Source organism: Venturia canescens, chromosome 8, assembly GCF_019457755.1.
Source record: "Venturia canescens isolate UGA chromosome 8, ASM1945775v1, whole genome shotgun sequence".
Taxonomy (NCBI): Eukaryota; Metazoa; Arthropoda; class Insecta; order Hymenoptera; family Ichneumonidae; genus Venturia; species Venturia canescens.
Window position 1 is genome coordinate 8,702,358 of NC_057428.1, and position 18,892 is coordinate 8,721,249.

Consider the following 18,892-nt stretch of genomic DNA (forward strand, 5'->3'; position numbering starts at 1 on the left):
GGTGTGTTTTATCGGTAGGTTCATTGGAAGTGGGGTTTCGAGATATTCGAGGATTTTGATTATGTTTTGATTTGTAGGATACGATTTGAAAACGTTTGCAAGGTGGCTGGCGAATACCTCTGCTTTTTCTGCGTCGCTTCTGGCACAGGTGTTGTCGGGCTTTTTAATAGGTGGATTTTGTTGCTGTGGTTGCTTTATTCGTTTTGTTATCTTCCACAATGAGTAGTCTGTGCTCTCCGTGTTTGTTACGTTCCGCAGATTATGCTGTATTGATTCATTACGGAATTCCCTTATCAATTTTTTTAGTTCGCGGATGGCTCGATTGTAGTTCGTTTTATCGTTGGGGTGTTTTGTTATCTGCCATTTTTTTCATAGCTCTCTTTTTTTGTCAATTTTGTCTCGTATTACTTTAGGGTAGAAATTCTCGCGTGTTTCCGTTTCTATTTGGGGTGTCGCTATCCGTGCTGTTTGTTGTACTAGATTTGTTAGGTAGTTGCAGGCTGCGTTAATGTCATAGCTGTTTTTGAGTGGCAGTTTTAGGTTGATATCTCTTTGTATTGTGTTATGGAATAATTCCCAGTCCGTTTTTTTATTGCATTAGAAGGGTGTTCGTTACCTGAAGAGGACTCTCGTGCTAATGGTCAAGGTGACGGGCGTGTGGTCTGATGAGAGGTCTAGATCGGTTTTTATTATTGTGTGTCTCATCGCTATGCCTTTGGTTACAAAGAAATCTAGGACATCCGGTGTTTTGTTTATATCTGTGGGCCAGTATATATCAAGAGACTCGGTAGAGTCTCGGGACAAGTACATTGACAGCCCTGTCGTCTGCTGGCCTGAGGCTCTCGCCGAGACTATACTTTCTCTGAATAAAACGATTCGCGGTGGTGGGGGTAAAATTCGCTTGTGATTTTCTTAAATTACGAAACTCATGAGTTATGTACGGGTTTGAAAATTGAACTTTCAGCTAATTAAGGAGTTCTCTGTCGAATGAGCCCAAAATCAGCATGATCAGTGTCATAATTTCTGAGAAAAAACGTTGCACGGGCTTAAGATTATGCAAAAGTTACTAACACATTCAAGATTTGACGCATCTGTATACGCGTACTCCAACCGCTACCAACATAGGCCCCTTGGCCCCCATGATCACCAATCCCTGGTGAGAGAAATTTTGCTGCAACCAATGAAAGGTGAGAGAATTTTTCGGCCAATGAAATTCAATAAAAAGAGCAAGGAAGTTTGGCAAAGCTGAGGAGCTCGAGAACTCGAAATCACTTGAAAGTCACCAGCCGAAGTTTCACGTCGTGTTGACGTTTGGGGTTATGATGTTAGGAAGTGCGTGCGGGAAAATAAAAATAATTTTCGCGTCACCTAACAAAGTGTATACTAATATTTATTTTGTTAAAACTTGTGGTATACTGAACCGGTATAAAAGCGGTAGCGTAAATGTAGACTGTGATCTGTGTGTGAAAATGAAAAATATAAAAAAATGCGCGGTGCCTATGTCAACGAAACTTTTCAATATTTCATTATTTCGTTCGATTGGAAATAAGTGTCAACTGAGATAATCTTTCAATTAAACCAGAGTGCGCGGAATATTGTCAAGTGTACATATATCGTCGGTTGCGTGATTATATATCACGTGTAGTAATGTAGGTTATATATGCGAGTTCCCTTTGATAGCTGTGTCGTAACGAACCGGTCGGGGTTTGACGTTACGAAGTGCGGGACAAATGTAACAAACGTTCGCATAGTTAGTGAATAATATAAATAAGGCAAATCGGTTTATCAAAAATAGGTCTGGAAGTTGTAAGGAAAAATTTTCGTCAACCTAAAACGTCAAATTTTCTTTTTGCGATATGAAATATTATGGTTGATAATTAATAAATCAAGAACACACGGAACTGTTAGTATATAATATGAGAAACTCCAATCGAATAAATGTTTTCTAATTGATTTCTTGTGTCATCATTATTTTTCAATATTCCCATATCATGCTTCCTATTGAGTTTGGCTCTGCTCTTTCCGATCCTTGTTTTGACTCCATTGGTTTGCAGCGCATCGATACATATTATTAATTCGTTGCCTGAGATGTGTCCTCTGATTTTCTACTACTTCTTCATGCTGACTGTGGTAACGTGATTCAAGAGGTTTCCAACTATGATCATCAATCGCACATTTTGTACATCAGATTCTAAATACAATTTCTGGTCTTGATATAAGTGTAGTTATTCTTTTTCCACCTAGTCTGTCGAGTAATAAATTTTGAAACTTGTTCCAAAAAATCTTTGGATGCTTTTTTTGCTGATAATATGAAAAGTTGAATCTTCGGAATGCGGTAGACAAACACAAATGTAGACAACAATACTTATGAAATGACGTGTATGTTGAGTATGATTCCTAGTGTGCAAACTGCAAATGTGGAATTATTGGTGAAAACATTCATTACGATAAGTCTACAGGTACTAAGTTTTGGATGCGATTAAGTATAATACCTGCCAACATCATGGGAACCTACAGAATTTCTGAATGTTATGTGCACTATGTCATTTTAATGTAGCATCATGACTTATTCTAACAACTTTTCACTTGAATACTACAGATTTGAATCATTGAAATACAGCAAAAATCTGCAAACTATAAAATTTATATATTGTACCATTCATTTTACTTTTTGACTCTCACTATAACATAAATATAAAGTGAAAAATTCATTAGAAAAATCTTCAGTTGCTCATTTATGAATGGATTTGAAATCTCTGTGCTCCAAGCTCATTGCGCACATACATTGAATCGCAGCAGATACCTGTGAATTTTGAAATTTCTGTCGATAAGTATATGTGCTAAGTATCACCCCCTATCTTTGATTATGGTAATATATAATGGAACTTGATTCAGCAACTTTTGAGTGTTTTTTTTTAAATAGTATTGAAGCTTGTATTACTGCGGTATGGAGCGAATACCTTCAAACTTTCATATTTTTGTGTCGCAGCATATGTGCCAATCATTTCAATTTTTTACTCCAACCGTAACATGTAATCTCAAAAATTTATCACAAACGTCTTCAGCTTTTCTAAATTTTCCTTTTTCTATTCTATTCTGAGTTTTTAAATTTCTAAATTCATTTTTAAATTCTGCTGAAATTGTTTTTCTCCAAAACCAGTGCGCAGGTACCTTAAACATCTTTGAATTCTGTTGGTCTGTTGAATTAAGTACGCTCAGTTTTTTTGCTTCATTGAGTTCTCACATGATAAATGTTTCCGGGTGCCTTTTTTCTGCAACTATCAAACTGAATATAATTGGATCTCAGCGGCCACTTGCAAACTTTGGAAATATATTTCATTGGGGCACGTTTTGGATGACACAAAAATGCAATTCAGAATGCAAAAACGACATTCAAAAATGGCCAATTCTGTTGGATTTGTTGTGTCTTTAATTTGATCTATCTTTCCTCTTTTCCTTTCTTTTTCTAACGTTATAAGCCGAAAATCATATCTCGGCCCGCAACACGCATTGCTCCATGGTCTTGAGTTCCCAATGGACAAAACATATTAGAAGACAAGGGGAAAAATCACCACGGTCCAAGAACAGACCTGTGACGAAATATTTGTGGTACAATTTTGACAAAAAATAGGTCTTTTTTTGTGCAAACCAAAATTATAAGCCGAAAAGCATATCACGGCCTACAACCCGCTTTCCACCGTGCTCTTGCATTCCCAATAAACATAACATATTAGAGTTCTAGGAAAAAAATCCCCAAAGTCCAAGAACGGACGTGTGACGAAATATTTCCAGAACAATTTTCATGAAAAATAGGTCTTTTTTCGTGAAAACCAACCTTGTAATCCGAAAATCATGAATAATTCATAGAAATTTAAACTAAAATGATATAGTCATCTGAATATAAATAAGGAACTTTTAAGAAAAAAGACTTGATATCAAACCATAAACTTCCCCTAGGAAAAAAAAGGTTGGGACAAGTACATTGATGATCCCTAGTTTGCTGATAATTACATCCATAAAAAAAATCTGAAATTTTTTTTTTTAATTGTCAAAAAAATTATTTTATAAAAAAAAATATAAAACAATTCGAAAAAAATGTCACAAAATTTGAATAAACATTATCTGTAAAAAAAACTAATCTGTATCTATTTTTTAAAGTGTCAAAAGAATCAAATAACAAGTAAAAAATAAAAAACCGAAAAATCGCGCTTGAAATCATTTTGGAAACCGATGCCTCATTCTTCTTATTTGATTCGAACAGCTAAATCAATTGAAAAAAATTCCATCCAATTTACGTGCAGCATTAAAATTTATTATATCAATTCGAGGTCAAGTATTTTCTAATGAATTGAAAAAAGTTACTACTTGAGTTACGTGCAGCACTAAAATTTATGATATCAATCGAAGGACAAGTAATTTATGAGTTACTCCAAATTTCAACATTATGGAATTGTTCTGAAAAGCTTTTAAATCCAAAAAAATCACATGCCAGCTAATCATTTCTTACTCTATGGTGGCAGAGACTTATAAGAAAATCGATTCTTTTCAGACTTTCAGGAGCTTCTGATATTATTCACAATATTCGACGTCGATTGGATCGATACAAATTATGTTTAAATATGTTTTAAAAGTACTTGTCCGGCCCATCACTATTCATTCAAATAAAAATCAATCTAAAAAAAACGAAATTGTACGACAGCATCCGATTAAAAATTTATTGAAATGCGATTTATTATTAGTTTAATGTTCTTAATAATAGTATAGGTTCGTTATGCCGAATGAAATTCGTTCGCTGGAAAAAGTGAGAAGTAAAAATTGCCGTTATTCCAATACCAACTGGGGAGTTATTTTTGGAAGCTTGAACATATTTAATGTGCAAAATGTTTTTTATTTATCGATGCACAATAACGTCCCTTGTGTAGTACAGGACAATTCGTTTCCATTCTTATTCAATTAGTGCAATTAAGGGAATATTACTTGAAGATAACTCTCTAAATTCGCTCTGCATGAATATTTGTGCTCCATCAGTTCTAGAAAAGCCCTGATTTTTATTTGAATAAAAAATTTTAATGGAAAGTGATGGGCCGGACAAGTACTTTTAACTCATATTTAAACATAATTTGTATCGATCCAATCGACGTCGAATATTGTGAATAATATCAGAAGCTCCTGAAAGTCTGAAAAGAATCGATTTTCTTATAAGTCTCTGCCACCATAGAGTAAGAAATGACTAGCTTGCATGTGATTTTTTTGGATTAAAAGCTTCTTAGAACAATTCCATAAAGTTGAAATTTGTAGTTACTCATAAACTACTTCTCCTTCGATTGATATCATAAATTTTAGTGCTGCACGTAACTCAAATGGTAACATTTTTCGATTTATTAGAAAATACTTGGCCTCGAATTGATATACTCGTAATAAATTTTAATGCTGCACGTAAATTAGATGGAATTTTTTTAAATTGATTTAGCCCTTCGAATCAAATAAGAATAAGACATCGGTTTCCAAAATAATTTCAAGCGCGATTTTTCGGTTTTTTATTTTTTACTTGTTATTTGATTCTTTTGACACTTTAAAAAATAGATACAGATTAGCCTTTTTTTAAATATAATGTTTTTTCAAGATTTTTGAAATTTTTTTCGAATTGTTCTGTATTTATTTTTAAAAAATAATTTTTTTTTACAATGAAAAAAAAATTTTTGTAAAGTTTTTTTTTATGGATGGAATTATCAGCAAACGAGGGACTAACAGTGTACTTGCCCCAACCATTTTCTTTTATAGAGGAAGTTTATGGTTTGATATCACGTCTTTTTTCTCAAACGTTCCTTATTCATGTTCAGATGACTATAGTATTTTAGTTTAAATTTCTATGAATTATTTATGATTTTTGGAGTTACTCATAAATTACTTGTCCTTCGATTGATATCATAAATTTTAGTGCTGCACGTAACTCAAGTAGTAACTTTTTTCAATTCATTAGAAAATACTTGACCTCGAATTGATATAATAAATTTTAATGCTGCACGTAAATTGGATGGAATTTTTTTCAATTGATTTAGCTGTTCGAATCAAATAAGAAGAATGAGGCATCGGTTTCCAAAATGATTTCAAGCGCGATTTTTCGGTTTTTTATTTTTTACTTGTTATTTGATTCTTTTGACACTTTAAAAAATAGATACAGATTAGTTTTTTTTACAAATAATGTTTATTCAAATTTTGTGACATTTTTTTCGAATTGTTTTATATTTTTTTTTATAAAATAATTTTTTTGACAATTAAAAAAAAAAAATTCAGATTTTTTTTATGGATGTAATTATCAGCAAACTAGGGATCATCAATGTACTTGTCCCAACCTTTTTTTTCCTAGGGTGTGGGCTCTATTGGTAAAATTTCATTGTAGTTTTTCTCGTGTAGGCTTTTGAAGAGTTCCCGCCCCCTTGTGGTGTCTAGCCTCGAGCCCCAGAACCTGTGTTTTGCGGTAAAGTCGCCTCCTGTGACGAAGCGCGGTACTAGACTTCCGAGAAAATCCGTAAACATTTCTTTTTTTATTGTATGTTTTGGAGGACAATACACGGCTGCTATGGTTATAGGGCCATGTTTTCAGTCTTCGATGACTATAGATGTTGCTTGTAAGTAATCTTTATCGCTTTTAATATATTCATAATGTTTAATTGTTTTTTTTGACAATAATTGCTGTGCCCCCGTGTGCCGTGCCGTCAGGGTGCAGCGTTGCGTATACAGGGTGATTTTGAATAGCATATAAACCCGTGACCAGCGTGTTCAGGACGCGATTTTGAACGAAACTGCAAAGGGATTTTTTTTTCAGAGCCATAGTTTTTAAATGGCAAGCATTAGAATTTGCGCTTTTTGAACCAATAGGAAGACCGCTTTCATCGATAATGCGCGATACCTCAGTTAGACTATACTCACACATCAAAGACAAAGAGTATTGTCTTTTGTTTGAAAGGCAACGTCTCGCGGTACACTTTCCACGCGCAAAGCTTTTGTCCTTCGTGTAGAGTCAGCATGGAAATTAATTGACGATACTGACGTATCTCATGATCGGCTGATGTTTTTTTTTTTACCGTTGGCCGATAACTACTGCTTTATTATCGTTCAAGATGATAACGTAGGGTTGATTGAAATAAATCGTGATAGAAAAATTAGAACGATATAAGATTTTGTTCAGTATGAGAGGGGCCCTAAAACCAGGATGAAGGACGAAGACGAGAGCGAATACGTGAACGAGTACGAAAACGAAAACGAAGACGAGAACAACGACGAGGACGAGAATGTGGACGAGGATGAAAACGAACGACGAATATGACGACGAGGATGGGGACGAAAACGAGAACGAGTACGAAGACGAAAACGGGAACGAGTACGAAGACGAAAACGGGAACGAATACGAAGACGAGTACGAGGACGAAAACGAGAACGAGAACGAGTACGATGACAAGAATGACGACGAGGACGAGAACGAACAACGAAAATAAACAACGAGAACGAGAACGAGTACGAAAACGAGAACGAGTACGAAAACGAGAACGAGTACGAAGACGATTACGAGGATGTGAACGAGTACGAAGACGAGAACGAGTATGAGAACGTGAACGAGTACGAAGACGAATACGAGGACGAGTACGAGGACGAAAACGGGAACGAGTACTCGTTTTCGTACTCGTTCTCGTTTTCGTCCTCGTACTCGTATACGTACTCGTCTTCGTACTCGTTCTCGTTTTCGTTCTCATTTTCGTCCTCGTACTCGTCTACGTACTCGTTCTCGTCTCCGTACTCGTTCTCATCTTCGTACTCGTTGTCGTCATAATATTCGTCGTTCGTCTTCGTCCCCGTCCTCGTCGTTCGTTCTCGTCTTCGTCTTTGTTCTCATTTTCGTCCTCGTTCTCGGTGTCGTCTTCGTTCTCGTTCTCGTTTTTCTCCTCGTACTCGTTCTCATCTTCGTACTTGTCCTCGTTATTCATTTTCGTCCCCAACCTTGTCGTCATATTCGTCGTTCGTTTTAGTCCTCGTTCTCGTTGTTCGTTATCGTCCTCGTCGTCATTCTCGTCCTCGTCCTCGTCATCGTTCTCGTTCACGTTTTCGTCCCCGTTCTTGTCGTCATATTCGTCGTTCGTTTTCATCCTCGTTCTCGTCGTTTGTTCTCGTCCTCGTCGTCTCCCCCGTTCCCATCGTCGTCGTGGTCGTCGTTCTCGTCTTCGTCCTCGTTGTTCATTTTCGTCCCCGTCCTCGTAGTCATTCTCGTCTTCGTTTTCGCCTCTGTTTTTGTTTCCGTCCTCGTCCTCGTCGTTGGTTTTCGTCCGCTATTTCGTTGCTCGTTTTCGTCTTCGTACTCGTCCTCGTAATCGTTTTCGTTCTCGTTTTCGTACTCGTCGCTGGTTTTCGTCCGTGTTTTCATTGTTCGTTTTCGTTTTCGTACTCGTCTTCGTAATCGTTTTCGTTCTCGTTCTCGTACTCGTCGCTGGTTTTCGTCCGCATTTTCGTTGCTCGTTTTCGTCTTCGTACTCGTCCTTGTAATCGTTTTCGTTCTCGTTCTCGTCTTCGTCTTCGTCTTCGTACTCGTCCTCGTTGCTGGTTTTCGTCCGCATTTTCTTTGCTCATTTCCGTCCCCGTTCTCGTCGTTCGTTTTCGTCACCATTCTTTTACCAATTCTAAGATATTTTTGTACTTACATAATTTGTGCTAAACCTAATAGTTTCCGAAAACCAAATTAGCTTATATTTTTGTAGAATATTCACGTTCTTGCTGCCATATTGTAAAAAAGAGTGGTTCAATGATTACATGAAAATTCCCTGATTTTCCAAAATATCAAAAAAAATTTATTTGCCAATTTTTTTTTTTCTTAAAAAATTTAAGGGTATAATTTTGACGAGAAAAAACTGCAAAAATTCGGCTGCAACTCGAAATGATCTCAAAGTTTTTGGAAACGAGAACCTGAATACTCTGTTTTTTATCTTTTCAATTTAATAACGATTGAATTTTTCAATCTATCGTTGATTATGTAGTGGCTTGAAAATAGATAAATAGAAAAAAACCTCATTTCTCTCCAATTTCCGAATTTCAACTTCGTTGCAAAAAACTCCGGAAAGTATCTAAAATTATCCGTAAGAATGTTGAAATTCGGAGATTGTCTGTTACTCTAATCGTGGTGTTCTAACCGTTGTAGGTGCCCCATCGTTCCCGTAATTCGTGAGTAGATCCGGACTCGTTAGCCTTCTGTAAGCGTCATATTTTACATCGTCGCTCGGATGTCTTTCCCTTCGAGAATATTTTTCGCGGTACGTTTGGGATACCGCAAGCGCACTATAATTCGATTTTCTGTAGCATTCTACCATTTCGGTATACTCCTGAGCTGAATATTCAACCATTGTTACGAAACTATAATCCTCTTCAAAAAATTAACTATCACCCAACACTCGACTAAGAATCGTGCAAAAACGAAAAAAAATATAACTGTATCGATTTCATTTTTTTTCGTTGCCGTACCTATCGATACATCGAAAAGCGTTTTTCTTCTGTTTTGTAAATAAAATCGAACCAGCAACGTTTTTGTTTTGTTTTGGCATCATTCTCGGTCGAGTTGTTGAGTGCGTGCTTGTTATTTTTCCAAAGAGGATTATTATTTCGTACAAATGGTTGAATATTCAGTTCAGGAGTATGCAGACATGGTGACATGCTACATAGAATCTAACCACAATGCGCTTGCGGCGTCCCGACTGTACCGCGAAAGATATCAACACAGGGAAAGATATCCAAATAACATCGTAATTTACAACGCATACAGAAGGATGCAGGAGTCCGGTAACGTACTCCCCAATCATCGGAACGGCGGGGCACCGGCAACGGTGCGAACACCGAGAATGGAGCAGCGGATCCTCGAATTATTTCGACGTCAGCCGGAGACGAGCCTACGACAAGCCGCGAGGAGGCTCGACACATCCTACAGCACCGTCCAAACGGTTATGAAGCGTGAAGGGTGGCACGCGTACCATTATACGCGTGTCCAAAATCTTCAGGAGCATGATTATCCGGCCAGACTCGAGTTCTGCCGATTTATGGTAAATACCGAAGCGGCAGAACCGGGATTTCTGGCCCGGATAATCTTCTCCGATGAATCATCGTTCGGTATCGATGGGCTGTGGAATTGCCACAACGCCCACCACTGGAGCACAGAAAACCCTCGCGTCGTTTCCGTCGGTCATACGCAGCGGCGAATTGAGCGAATCAATTTGTGGGCTGGAATATACGGCAATATTTTGGTAAATATAAATTTTAACCGGTTGACTGGTATTGTATTTTATAAAAAAAAATTGGGCCCATTCTAGTAATGTATCGTGTAGTGTACACATTAAAATAACGTTTGAAATTTTCACTTGTGCGCGCGGTGACCCTAGTTTAGATAAAAAAGTCTAGTATACTAAAAAGCTTTGAATTTTCATGCAATACGACACTTCAAACCCTTATTCTTACCCCTAATGTCGTGGATACCTAAGTAAAAACTAAATTTGGGAATAGAATCAGCTACCTCGTAAGCCCCCAGAAATAAATTTTCGTATATTTCGGTGACTTATTGACCCGTACCAATTTTGGCACGAAAACTGAAAAAAGCTTACCAGTCAACCGGTTAATAAAACTGCGAGAGTTCTTGAGGAAAAAAATTTTTCTACTTAAAATTTTTCTTATTTGTTTAGATTGGGCCATACCAACTCCCGCAAACACTAACGGCGGTCACATATACCAGATTCCTCCGGACCAAATTGAGGAGACTTTGTCTCCGCTCAGGAATGGCTCTGGAGGAATTCGACAATGCCTGGTTTCAGCAGGATGGTGCTCTACAAGCGCTGCAGCGCGAGGGGAACTGGCTCGCCTTTTTGGAGAGAGGGCGATTGGACGTGGCCGTCGCCAAGATTGGCCCCCACGTTCGCCCGATCTCAACCCTTTGGATTTTTTCCTGTGGGGTCATATTAAAACCCACACATATCGTCAAGAAATCCGAGACCGCGCCCATCTCGAAGAGAGGATTGAGGAAGCGTTACGTACCGTCACCCCTGAGATGCTGCAGCGGTGCCGTGCTAATACTTTAGCTCGATACCGCTGCTGCATCGAAACAGGTGGCGGTTACGTGGAACACCTCATGAATTAATTAATATGTTAAATATGTTAATTTCTATGTTTGTATGTGTGTGTGTGTGTTTTAAATTATTTCTCTTCCCCTGAAAGAATAAAAATAACAAAAAAATGATTTTTTTTTGTTGCTCTCATAAAGTAGCAACTCTTTAGCTCCCGACCTCGCTGTAACATGAAGTCAATAAATAGACTCTGTGCAACCAACTCGTGTCGTTTCATTCTAAATATCTTCCATTACAGAGTGTTTTCCATCTTACCCCTTCGTTCGTCAGCTTTTATCGTAACTGTTTTCGCGTAACTATCGATGCGCGCTTTCGGAGGACAGAACATCCGATGCTTTGTCCGAAAAATGTCTTTTTTGCTTTCGTTACGGAAGTTCACGCGAATCTAATGGAAATAAAAAATTCAAACTTTGAGAGTTGAAATTTGGAAATATGCTAGAAATATACACCGTGTATGTATTCCTGGAATTATTATAAGACCTACCGTCCAGTTGTCGAGAAAACAATTTACGAAAATCACATTTTTTGAAAGGTTAAGGCTCTTATGGCAGGCAGACTTCCTGTACGACGATTTGCATTTAATGGAATGGGATCCTCCCCACTTTAAAGAGCCAAAAACGAGAATAAGAAAATAAAATGTTTTCAGATATCAATGATGACCTGAGAAACCCTTGTTACTGAGTCAGCTGGTTTAAAATATAGATATGCATACGCATAGAAATAGAAAATGGGTGTTATTACATTTTGCTAGAAAATTTTACTACGAAAGTATTTTAACCGCTATTATTATATTAAAAATTTATCAATCTCAATAAAAAAGTTACACATCATTTTAATAATTGCGATGATAAATTTTAAACGTTTCTTTGATAATCAAAAGAGCAAAAAAGTTCAGTAGCTTTTTTGAATCACAAGTAACGCATGATCTTCCTTAAAGGACTCAAGCAATTTTAACTTGGGGGAGGGGAGGGGCACGATGAATGAGTCCGAGAAAAAAACTCGATTTCCCAAATTTCCCGAGGACTTTAAAACTTTCGCGTTTCGTCGACCATTTTTCTCATCCCAATTTTTCGTCCTGCACCTCTTTATTCTCCCAAATGTAGAGGCTGCTTTTTTTTCTTAATTTGTCTAACAAAAAGAAACGAAAAATATGTATATCGATCCAATACTCGTGCTAGGTAAGAAAAAAAACAATGAAAAACAAGTCGAATTCGAATTCGAAAATTTACAAAAAAATCCGACAATATTTTATGTCGGATTTTTTTGTAAATTTTTTGTCCGTAAATTGTTACGATTTGTATCTTTATTGGAGTTCATTTCCCTAGAACGTTCCATTGAAAATAAAATACAATGAGAGTGTATTTTACCTATATAAATTATATATTGTTAGTATAAAAGAAATACATTTCAATTGAATTTCCAATGAACTAGAAACATATTTTATTTCTAGAAAAAATATAGTGAAGTTATGAGGGAAATACATCTGGAAACGCCAGGGCGTCAAATAATGTATTTCTCACATAATTTCACGATATTCTTTCTACAAATAAAAAATATTGCTAGTTTATTGGAAATTCAATTGAAATGTATTTCTTTTATACTAAAAATATATAATTTATATGGGTAAAATACACTTTGATTGTATTTTAAATATATTTTCAATGTAATAAAACAGATTCTCAACCATCGGTCCTGTGCAATGAAATATTTTCAGTAGCCATGGCCGGTCAAGATAATGAGACCATTATTACGAATTCTTTACCAGCAAAATAGGTTTTGTCAAGGGGACACTCTCGTTCTACGATAACAATCTCTTTGACATATTTCTTCTTTACGGTGATCCCATATCCTTGACCAACGGTGCCCACTGAAAATATTCCAATGCACAGGACCGATGGATAAGAATCTGTTTTATTAAATTGGAAATATATAATTGATACACTCTGAATGTATTTTAAATATATTTTCAATTTAATAAAACAGATTCTTATCCATCGGTCCTGTGCATTGGAATATTTTCAGTGGGCACCGTTGGTCAAGGATATGGGATCACCATAAATAAGAAATATGCCGAAGAGATTGTTACCGTAGAATGAGAGTGTCCTCTTGACAAAACCTATTTTGCTGGTAAAGAATTCATAATAATGGTCTCATATTCTTGACCGGCCATGGCCACTGAAAATATTCCAATGCACAGGACCGATGGTTGAGAATCTGTTTTATTACATTGAAAATATATTTAAAATCCAATCAGAGTGTATTCTACCTATATCAATTATCTATTTTTAGGTTAAAAGAAATACATTTCAATTGAATTTCCAATGAACTAGAAAGATATTTTATTTGTAAGAAGAATATAGTGAAGTTATGAGGGAAATACATATGAAGACGCCAGGGCGTCGAATAATGTATTTCTCTCTTAATTTCACGATATTCGTTCTACAAATAAAGAGTATTTCTAGTTTATTCGAAATTCAATTGAAATGTATTTTTTTTATACTAAAAATATATAATTTATATAGATAAAATACACTCTGATTGTATTTTAAATATATTTTCAATGTAATAAAACAGATTCTCAACCATCGGTCTTGTGCATTGGAATATTTTTAGTGGCCATGGCCGGTCAAGAATATGAGACCATTATTATGAATTCTTTACCAGCAAAATAGGATTTGTCAAGAGGACACTCTCATTCTACGGTAACAATCTCTTCGGCATATTTCTTATTTATGGTGATCCCATATCCTTGACCAACGGTGCCCACTGAAAATATTCCAATGCACAGGAGCGATGGATGAGAATCTGTTTTATTAAATTAAAAATATTTAATTGATATACTCTGATTGTATTTTAAATATATTTTCAATTTAATAAAAAACATTCTTATCCATCGGTCCTGTACATTGGAATATTTTCAGTGGGCACCGTTGGTCAAGGATATGGGATCACCATAAATAAGAAATATGCCGAAGAGATTGTTACCGTAGAATGAGAGTGTCCTCTTGACAAAACCTATTTTGCTGGTAAAGAATTCATAATAATGGTCTCATATTCTTGACCGGCCATGGCCACTGAAAATATTCCAATGCACAGGACCGATGGTTGAGAATCTGTTTTATTACATTGAAAATATATTTAAAATCCAATCAGAGTGTATTCTACCTATATCAATTATATATTTTTAGTATAAAAGAAATACATTTCAATTGAATTTCCAATGAACTAGAAAGATATTTTATTTGTAAGAAGAATATAGTGTGACGAAACACTCGCGCGACGGCCCGAGCCCGTCGAAACTAACGAAACTCCGCGATCTTTAGATCGCGGACAAAACATCGCGGCGACCACGCTCGTCGTTATTGACAGGTGGCGGCCATCTTAGGCCGGTAGGCATGAGCCCGAGCGGGGCAACCGGCACCGCTCTGAACTTCGCCGCGCTATATTTTACTGAAATTAATTCTTTTCGTAATTTGTTATTTTAAGTCGCCCGAGCACGTAATTACGATCAAAATTTTCAGAAAAATAACACGAGAGTAAGAAAATTGATCACAAGTCAAATTAATAGTATAAAAAACAATCACAAATGAAAAATGTTAAAATCGACTGCGACGAATGCGCGAACAGAGCGTTAATGGGCTATAGGACGCGTACGTGACTTTTCGCGATTGTAATTATTCAAATCATATTAAATGAAATAACAATGCCAAATTAAAGAAGAAATTAAATAATATTTGATCAGATTGAAGTTTTTATTGTTGAAAATCGCAATAAGCTGAAATTCATAAAAAGCGGTAGTCCGCGCATCGTATGTTAGCCCGCTCGACCAACGGGCGAGCGTGAATCATGGCAACGGGCCAATCAGAGTAGGCGTTACAGAAAGATGCGCAGAACCGATCGAAAGCTGAGATTCTCGGCGCTCGAGAATTTCATGGTGGGGAACGGGGTATAAGAAGCGCTGCGCGACTCATTCGGCATTGAGTTCTCCCTGCCTCAAGGATCAACTCGGACCTCTCTCTCTTACAGTACTAACGAAGCACTCTGCTCAAAACTCATAAATTCCTATCCTAAATTTTCCTGGATGCCTGGAATCTCGGAGCGATTCGGTGACGTTTCAATCCCAGAGTCCAGGGTCCGCACCTAACCTCTAAAATTTCCAAATATTCCTGGATGCCTGGAATCTCGGAGCGATTCGGTGACGTTTCAATCCCAGAGTCCAGGGTCCACTCTTAGTTTTTCCAAATTTCCGTTGCACGGGATCTCGGAGCGATTCGGCGACGTTTCAATCCCAGAGCCCGTGGACGGTAAATTACCTAACCTAGTGGATGCACAGGATCTCGGAGCGATTCGGTGACGTTTCAATCCCAGAGCCTGTGGTCTACGCTATCCTGTCTTAACTCATGTTAGATTCTATTTTGTCATTTTATGATCGTTAGGAGCAGAGCTATAATAATTTTTTTTTGGTTAATTAAAATTTTTAATTCAAATTTGATAAAAATCTTGTCCGAGTTGGCCGGGTACGGAGACCTAATGCAAATTAGAAAATTAACAAAAATCCAAGAGGCGATAGATCGAGTTAAAATTATATCGAGTCAAAACAAAATTGAAAAATTGTAAAAGCGAAGAGATCCTCTTGGATTCATTTATATTTTTTTTAAGAGAAAACAAGCGTGACAGGACATCGAGAATATTGAGTTTTGCGAAATACAGCGTCCGGTAGACATTGATTTTCGGGTTCTTGCGATTTTAAAAAACAGATTTTTCTTTGTACACTTGAAAATTCGAAAATTGAGAAATTTAAAATTTCTCAGACAGAGAATTTGCAACGTTTTCGGGTCTTTCGGGTTTTTTTCTCGCCAGATCCGATTAAACAAAGCAAGACAGTTTAAAAACAAAAAACACAAAATTGTTTTAGAATTAGCGAGCCAAGGCGCAAAATTTCTTTTATTTTTGTCAAAATTCGGTCATATAATTGAATAAAATTGATTATTTTTATATTTTACCAAAATTAACAGTGTCCGCGGTTCCTTCATACCTGCTTCTTATTATTAAGGTTGCTCGAACCGACGCGTTCAGGCCAGGTCGGCTAGAGCGTTTCGTTACAACTGGCGCCCGACGTGGGGCAGGTATCGCAAGGAGACGTGGATGTTCGTTTGGTTTAAAAATTTTTTTTTTTGAATGAAACTTATCGGTTGTACAAAAATGGCGGAAAAGACCGAAAGAAACAAAACAGCGAGAGATTCCGGGTTTCAGAATCCCGAGGACGATGGTGCAGGTGTTCAAAATGTCGATTTAACTACCTCGATTCCTCCTCCAGGAGCAGGGGATATTTTTAACGAATTTCGGGGTAATTTTGGGTTACAGTTAGAAAAAATTGACGAGAATCCCGGGGATATTAAATTAGAGGAATTTGGCACTCCCAGATCAAATAGGGGAAAAATAGAGTTTAGTGAATTAAATCACGAATTATTAATGAGTTTAATAGATGCGATGAAAGAGATGAAGGCTCAAGTGCAGAGCATGGCAAACGAGATCGCCCGAAACAATCAGGCAAACATTGATTTGAGGTCTGAATTCACAGAGAAATTCAAGACAATGCAAGCCACAATCGCTAGTGAGGTTCACCAAATATACGAACCAATTAAACGACATGTCACGGGCTTGACAAAAATCGTCCAGGACAACGAGTCGAAGAGTGCTGTGGTCGAGGTGAGTGTTGCTCAAATGCAACTGAATGTGAACGCGATCAAAAAAAGGGTCGAAAACCTTGAACAGAAGGACAAAATTGAAAGTCCAAATACGGAAAGTACGAGGATTGTCCAGAAACCAAACAAAGAAGTTTCTGACGACGAATCTGAAGAGGAACCGGAAGAAGAAAGAAGAGAACGGATTCGGACGATGCTGCCGATGGACATGCATCCGAATAAAATCAAAATCAAACCTCCCACATATGATGGATCAGAGAAAAAGAGACCAATGAAATTCATCAAAGAATTTCGGAGGTATTGTGAGGTCACCAACCCCACCATAACTGAAATGAAATATTTATTGGGACAATGTCTGGAGAAAGCGGCAAAGGAATGGTGGGTTCTTATCGAGGATCGTGTCGAGGATTTCGAGGAAGTGGAGAAGAAATTTGTGGAGCGCTTCTGGAGTATGGATGTCCAGAGAAAAGTGAGAAAGGACCTCGAGTTCGGACATTACTCGGAAAAGGACAGTAAAATATCTAAAGTGGAATATACAATCCACATTTTTGGAGCCGCAAAAGATCTCATCCCTCCTCCCAGTGATGAAGATATAATCGCGTCGCTCTCGCAACACTACACGGACGAAATCCAAGCAACAATTATCAGCCGGGGATTCAAGACGCTCGAACAATTAATTGAATTCCTGGGGAAAATGGATCGGCATGGACCAATCACCTCAAAAAAAGAAAAGGAAGCTGCTCAATCCTCTCCAAACCAGAATAAAAATAAAAACGAACAGAGACCGTTCCGTATGCCACAGCAAAATAATTGGAATAACCAAGGAGGCTATCAAAATAATTTCAACCGTGGCAACCCGAATTGGAATCAAAACAATCGGTCGAACAACGGGGGATATCAGAATAATGGTTGGAATAATCAACAAAACCGGAATTTTAATCAAAATTACAACCAACGGTCAAATAACGGTAACTTCAATCAACAAAACCGAGGTTATCAGTCAAATTACCAGCGTCCAAATAATGGAAACTACAACCAACAAAATGGCTACAATCGCCCAAATCAGAATCCAAATTTGAGACGTCAACAAAACAATGGAGGATACCGACCGCCAAATAACTCGAATAATCACCAGCAGAATAATCCTCCAGAACAACAAATTCAAGCAATAGAGGTCCATCAAGAACCACAACCCTCAACTTCAGCGGCGGGAAACGAATAAACGTTGTACCCGTGCTCAAAAAAGATGTTGATCAAATAAAAGAAAAAGGAAACGAACGAGGTACAACGGTAGAAGATGACAAGAAAGACAATTCGCAGGATGGTTTATCGGAGGACCTCCAACAAAGAAGCGAAACAAACAAAACAGAGGAAATTAAAGTGGCCATCAACACGATTTTTACGGACACAAGAGAGTTTTTAATGGAAGAAGAAATAAATGGAGAAGCGGTGCCTATAATAGAATGTCCAGAAATTTATGCTAAGATTGAGGGTATTACAGTGACTGCGTTAGTAGATTCAGGGTCGAGAGTTACTACAATTTCAGAGGAGTTTTATTTAGAAAATAGAGAGATTTTAAAAAATTGTCCACTTTTACCTGTCACGGGAGTGACGGTAAAGGGTGCGATAAAAGGGAAAATGACAAAAGTCAAAAATCAAATAATGGCGAGAACTGAGATTGGAAAAGTAAAAACGTACATTAAATTTTTAATTATCCCTGGTTTAATTAGAGACGTGTTGCTTGGTGTTGATTCCTTGCAACCGCTTAAAAATTTGATTGATTTGGAAGAAATGTCTTTACGAGTCAAATATAACGATGTCATTGATGTTGTACCCACTAAAGGGTCCATTGAAAAAGAAGTTTTGGAGAAAGAAAAAGTGGTTGGAATTTTTGAGAAAGAGGAAGTTGAAATAATTTTTGAAAAAGAAGAATTTGAGGGAGATGAAAAGGGTAAAGATATTCAAGGTAAAGTTAATGGGGAATTTTTGAAGAATTTGAATAAAATTGAAATAGTAGAGAAAAATGAATTCGTGGGAACA

At 37.1% G+C, this 18,892-nt stretch overlaps 1 protein-coding gene across 1 annotated transcript; it reads left to right on the forward strand.

The window, feature by feature from the left end:
* Positions 1–16,349: 16,349 nt before the first annotated feature.
* LOC122415221 (putative uncharacterized protein DDB_G0287265) lies at positions 16,350–18,074 on the forward strand. The gene has a single exon (XM_043427210.1). It carries the CDS (start codon positions 16,350–16,352, stop codon positions 18,072–18,074), a length of 1,725 nt encoding a protein of 574 aa, XP_043283145.1.
* Positions 18,075–18,892: the final 818 nt, after the last annotated feature.

Bases quoted from the DNA above. Each gene is read 5' to 3' on its own strand.
- LOC122415221 (XM_043427210.1), top strand. From the start codon at position 16,350: ATGGCGGAAAAGACCGAAAGAAACAAAACAGCGAGAGATTCCGGGTTT.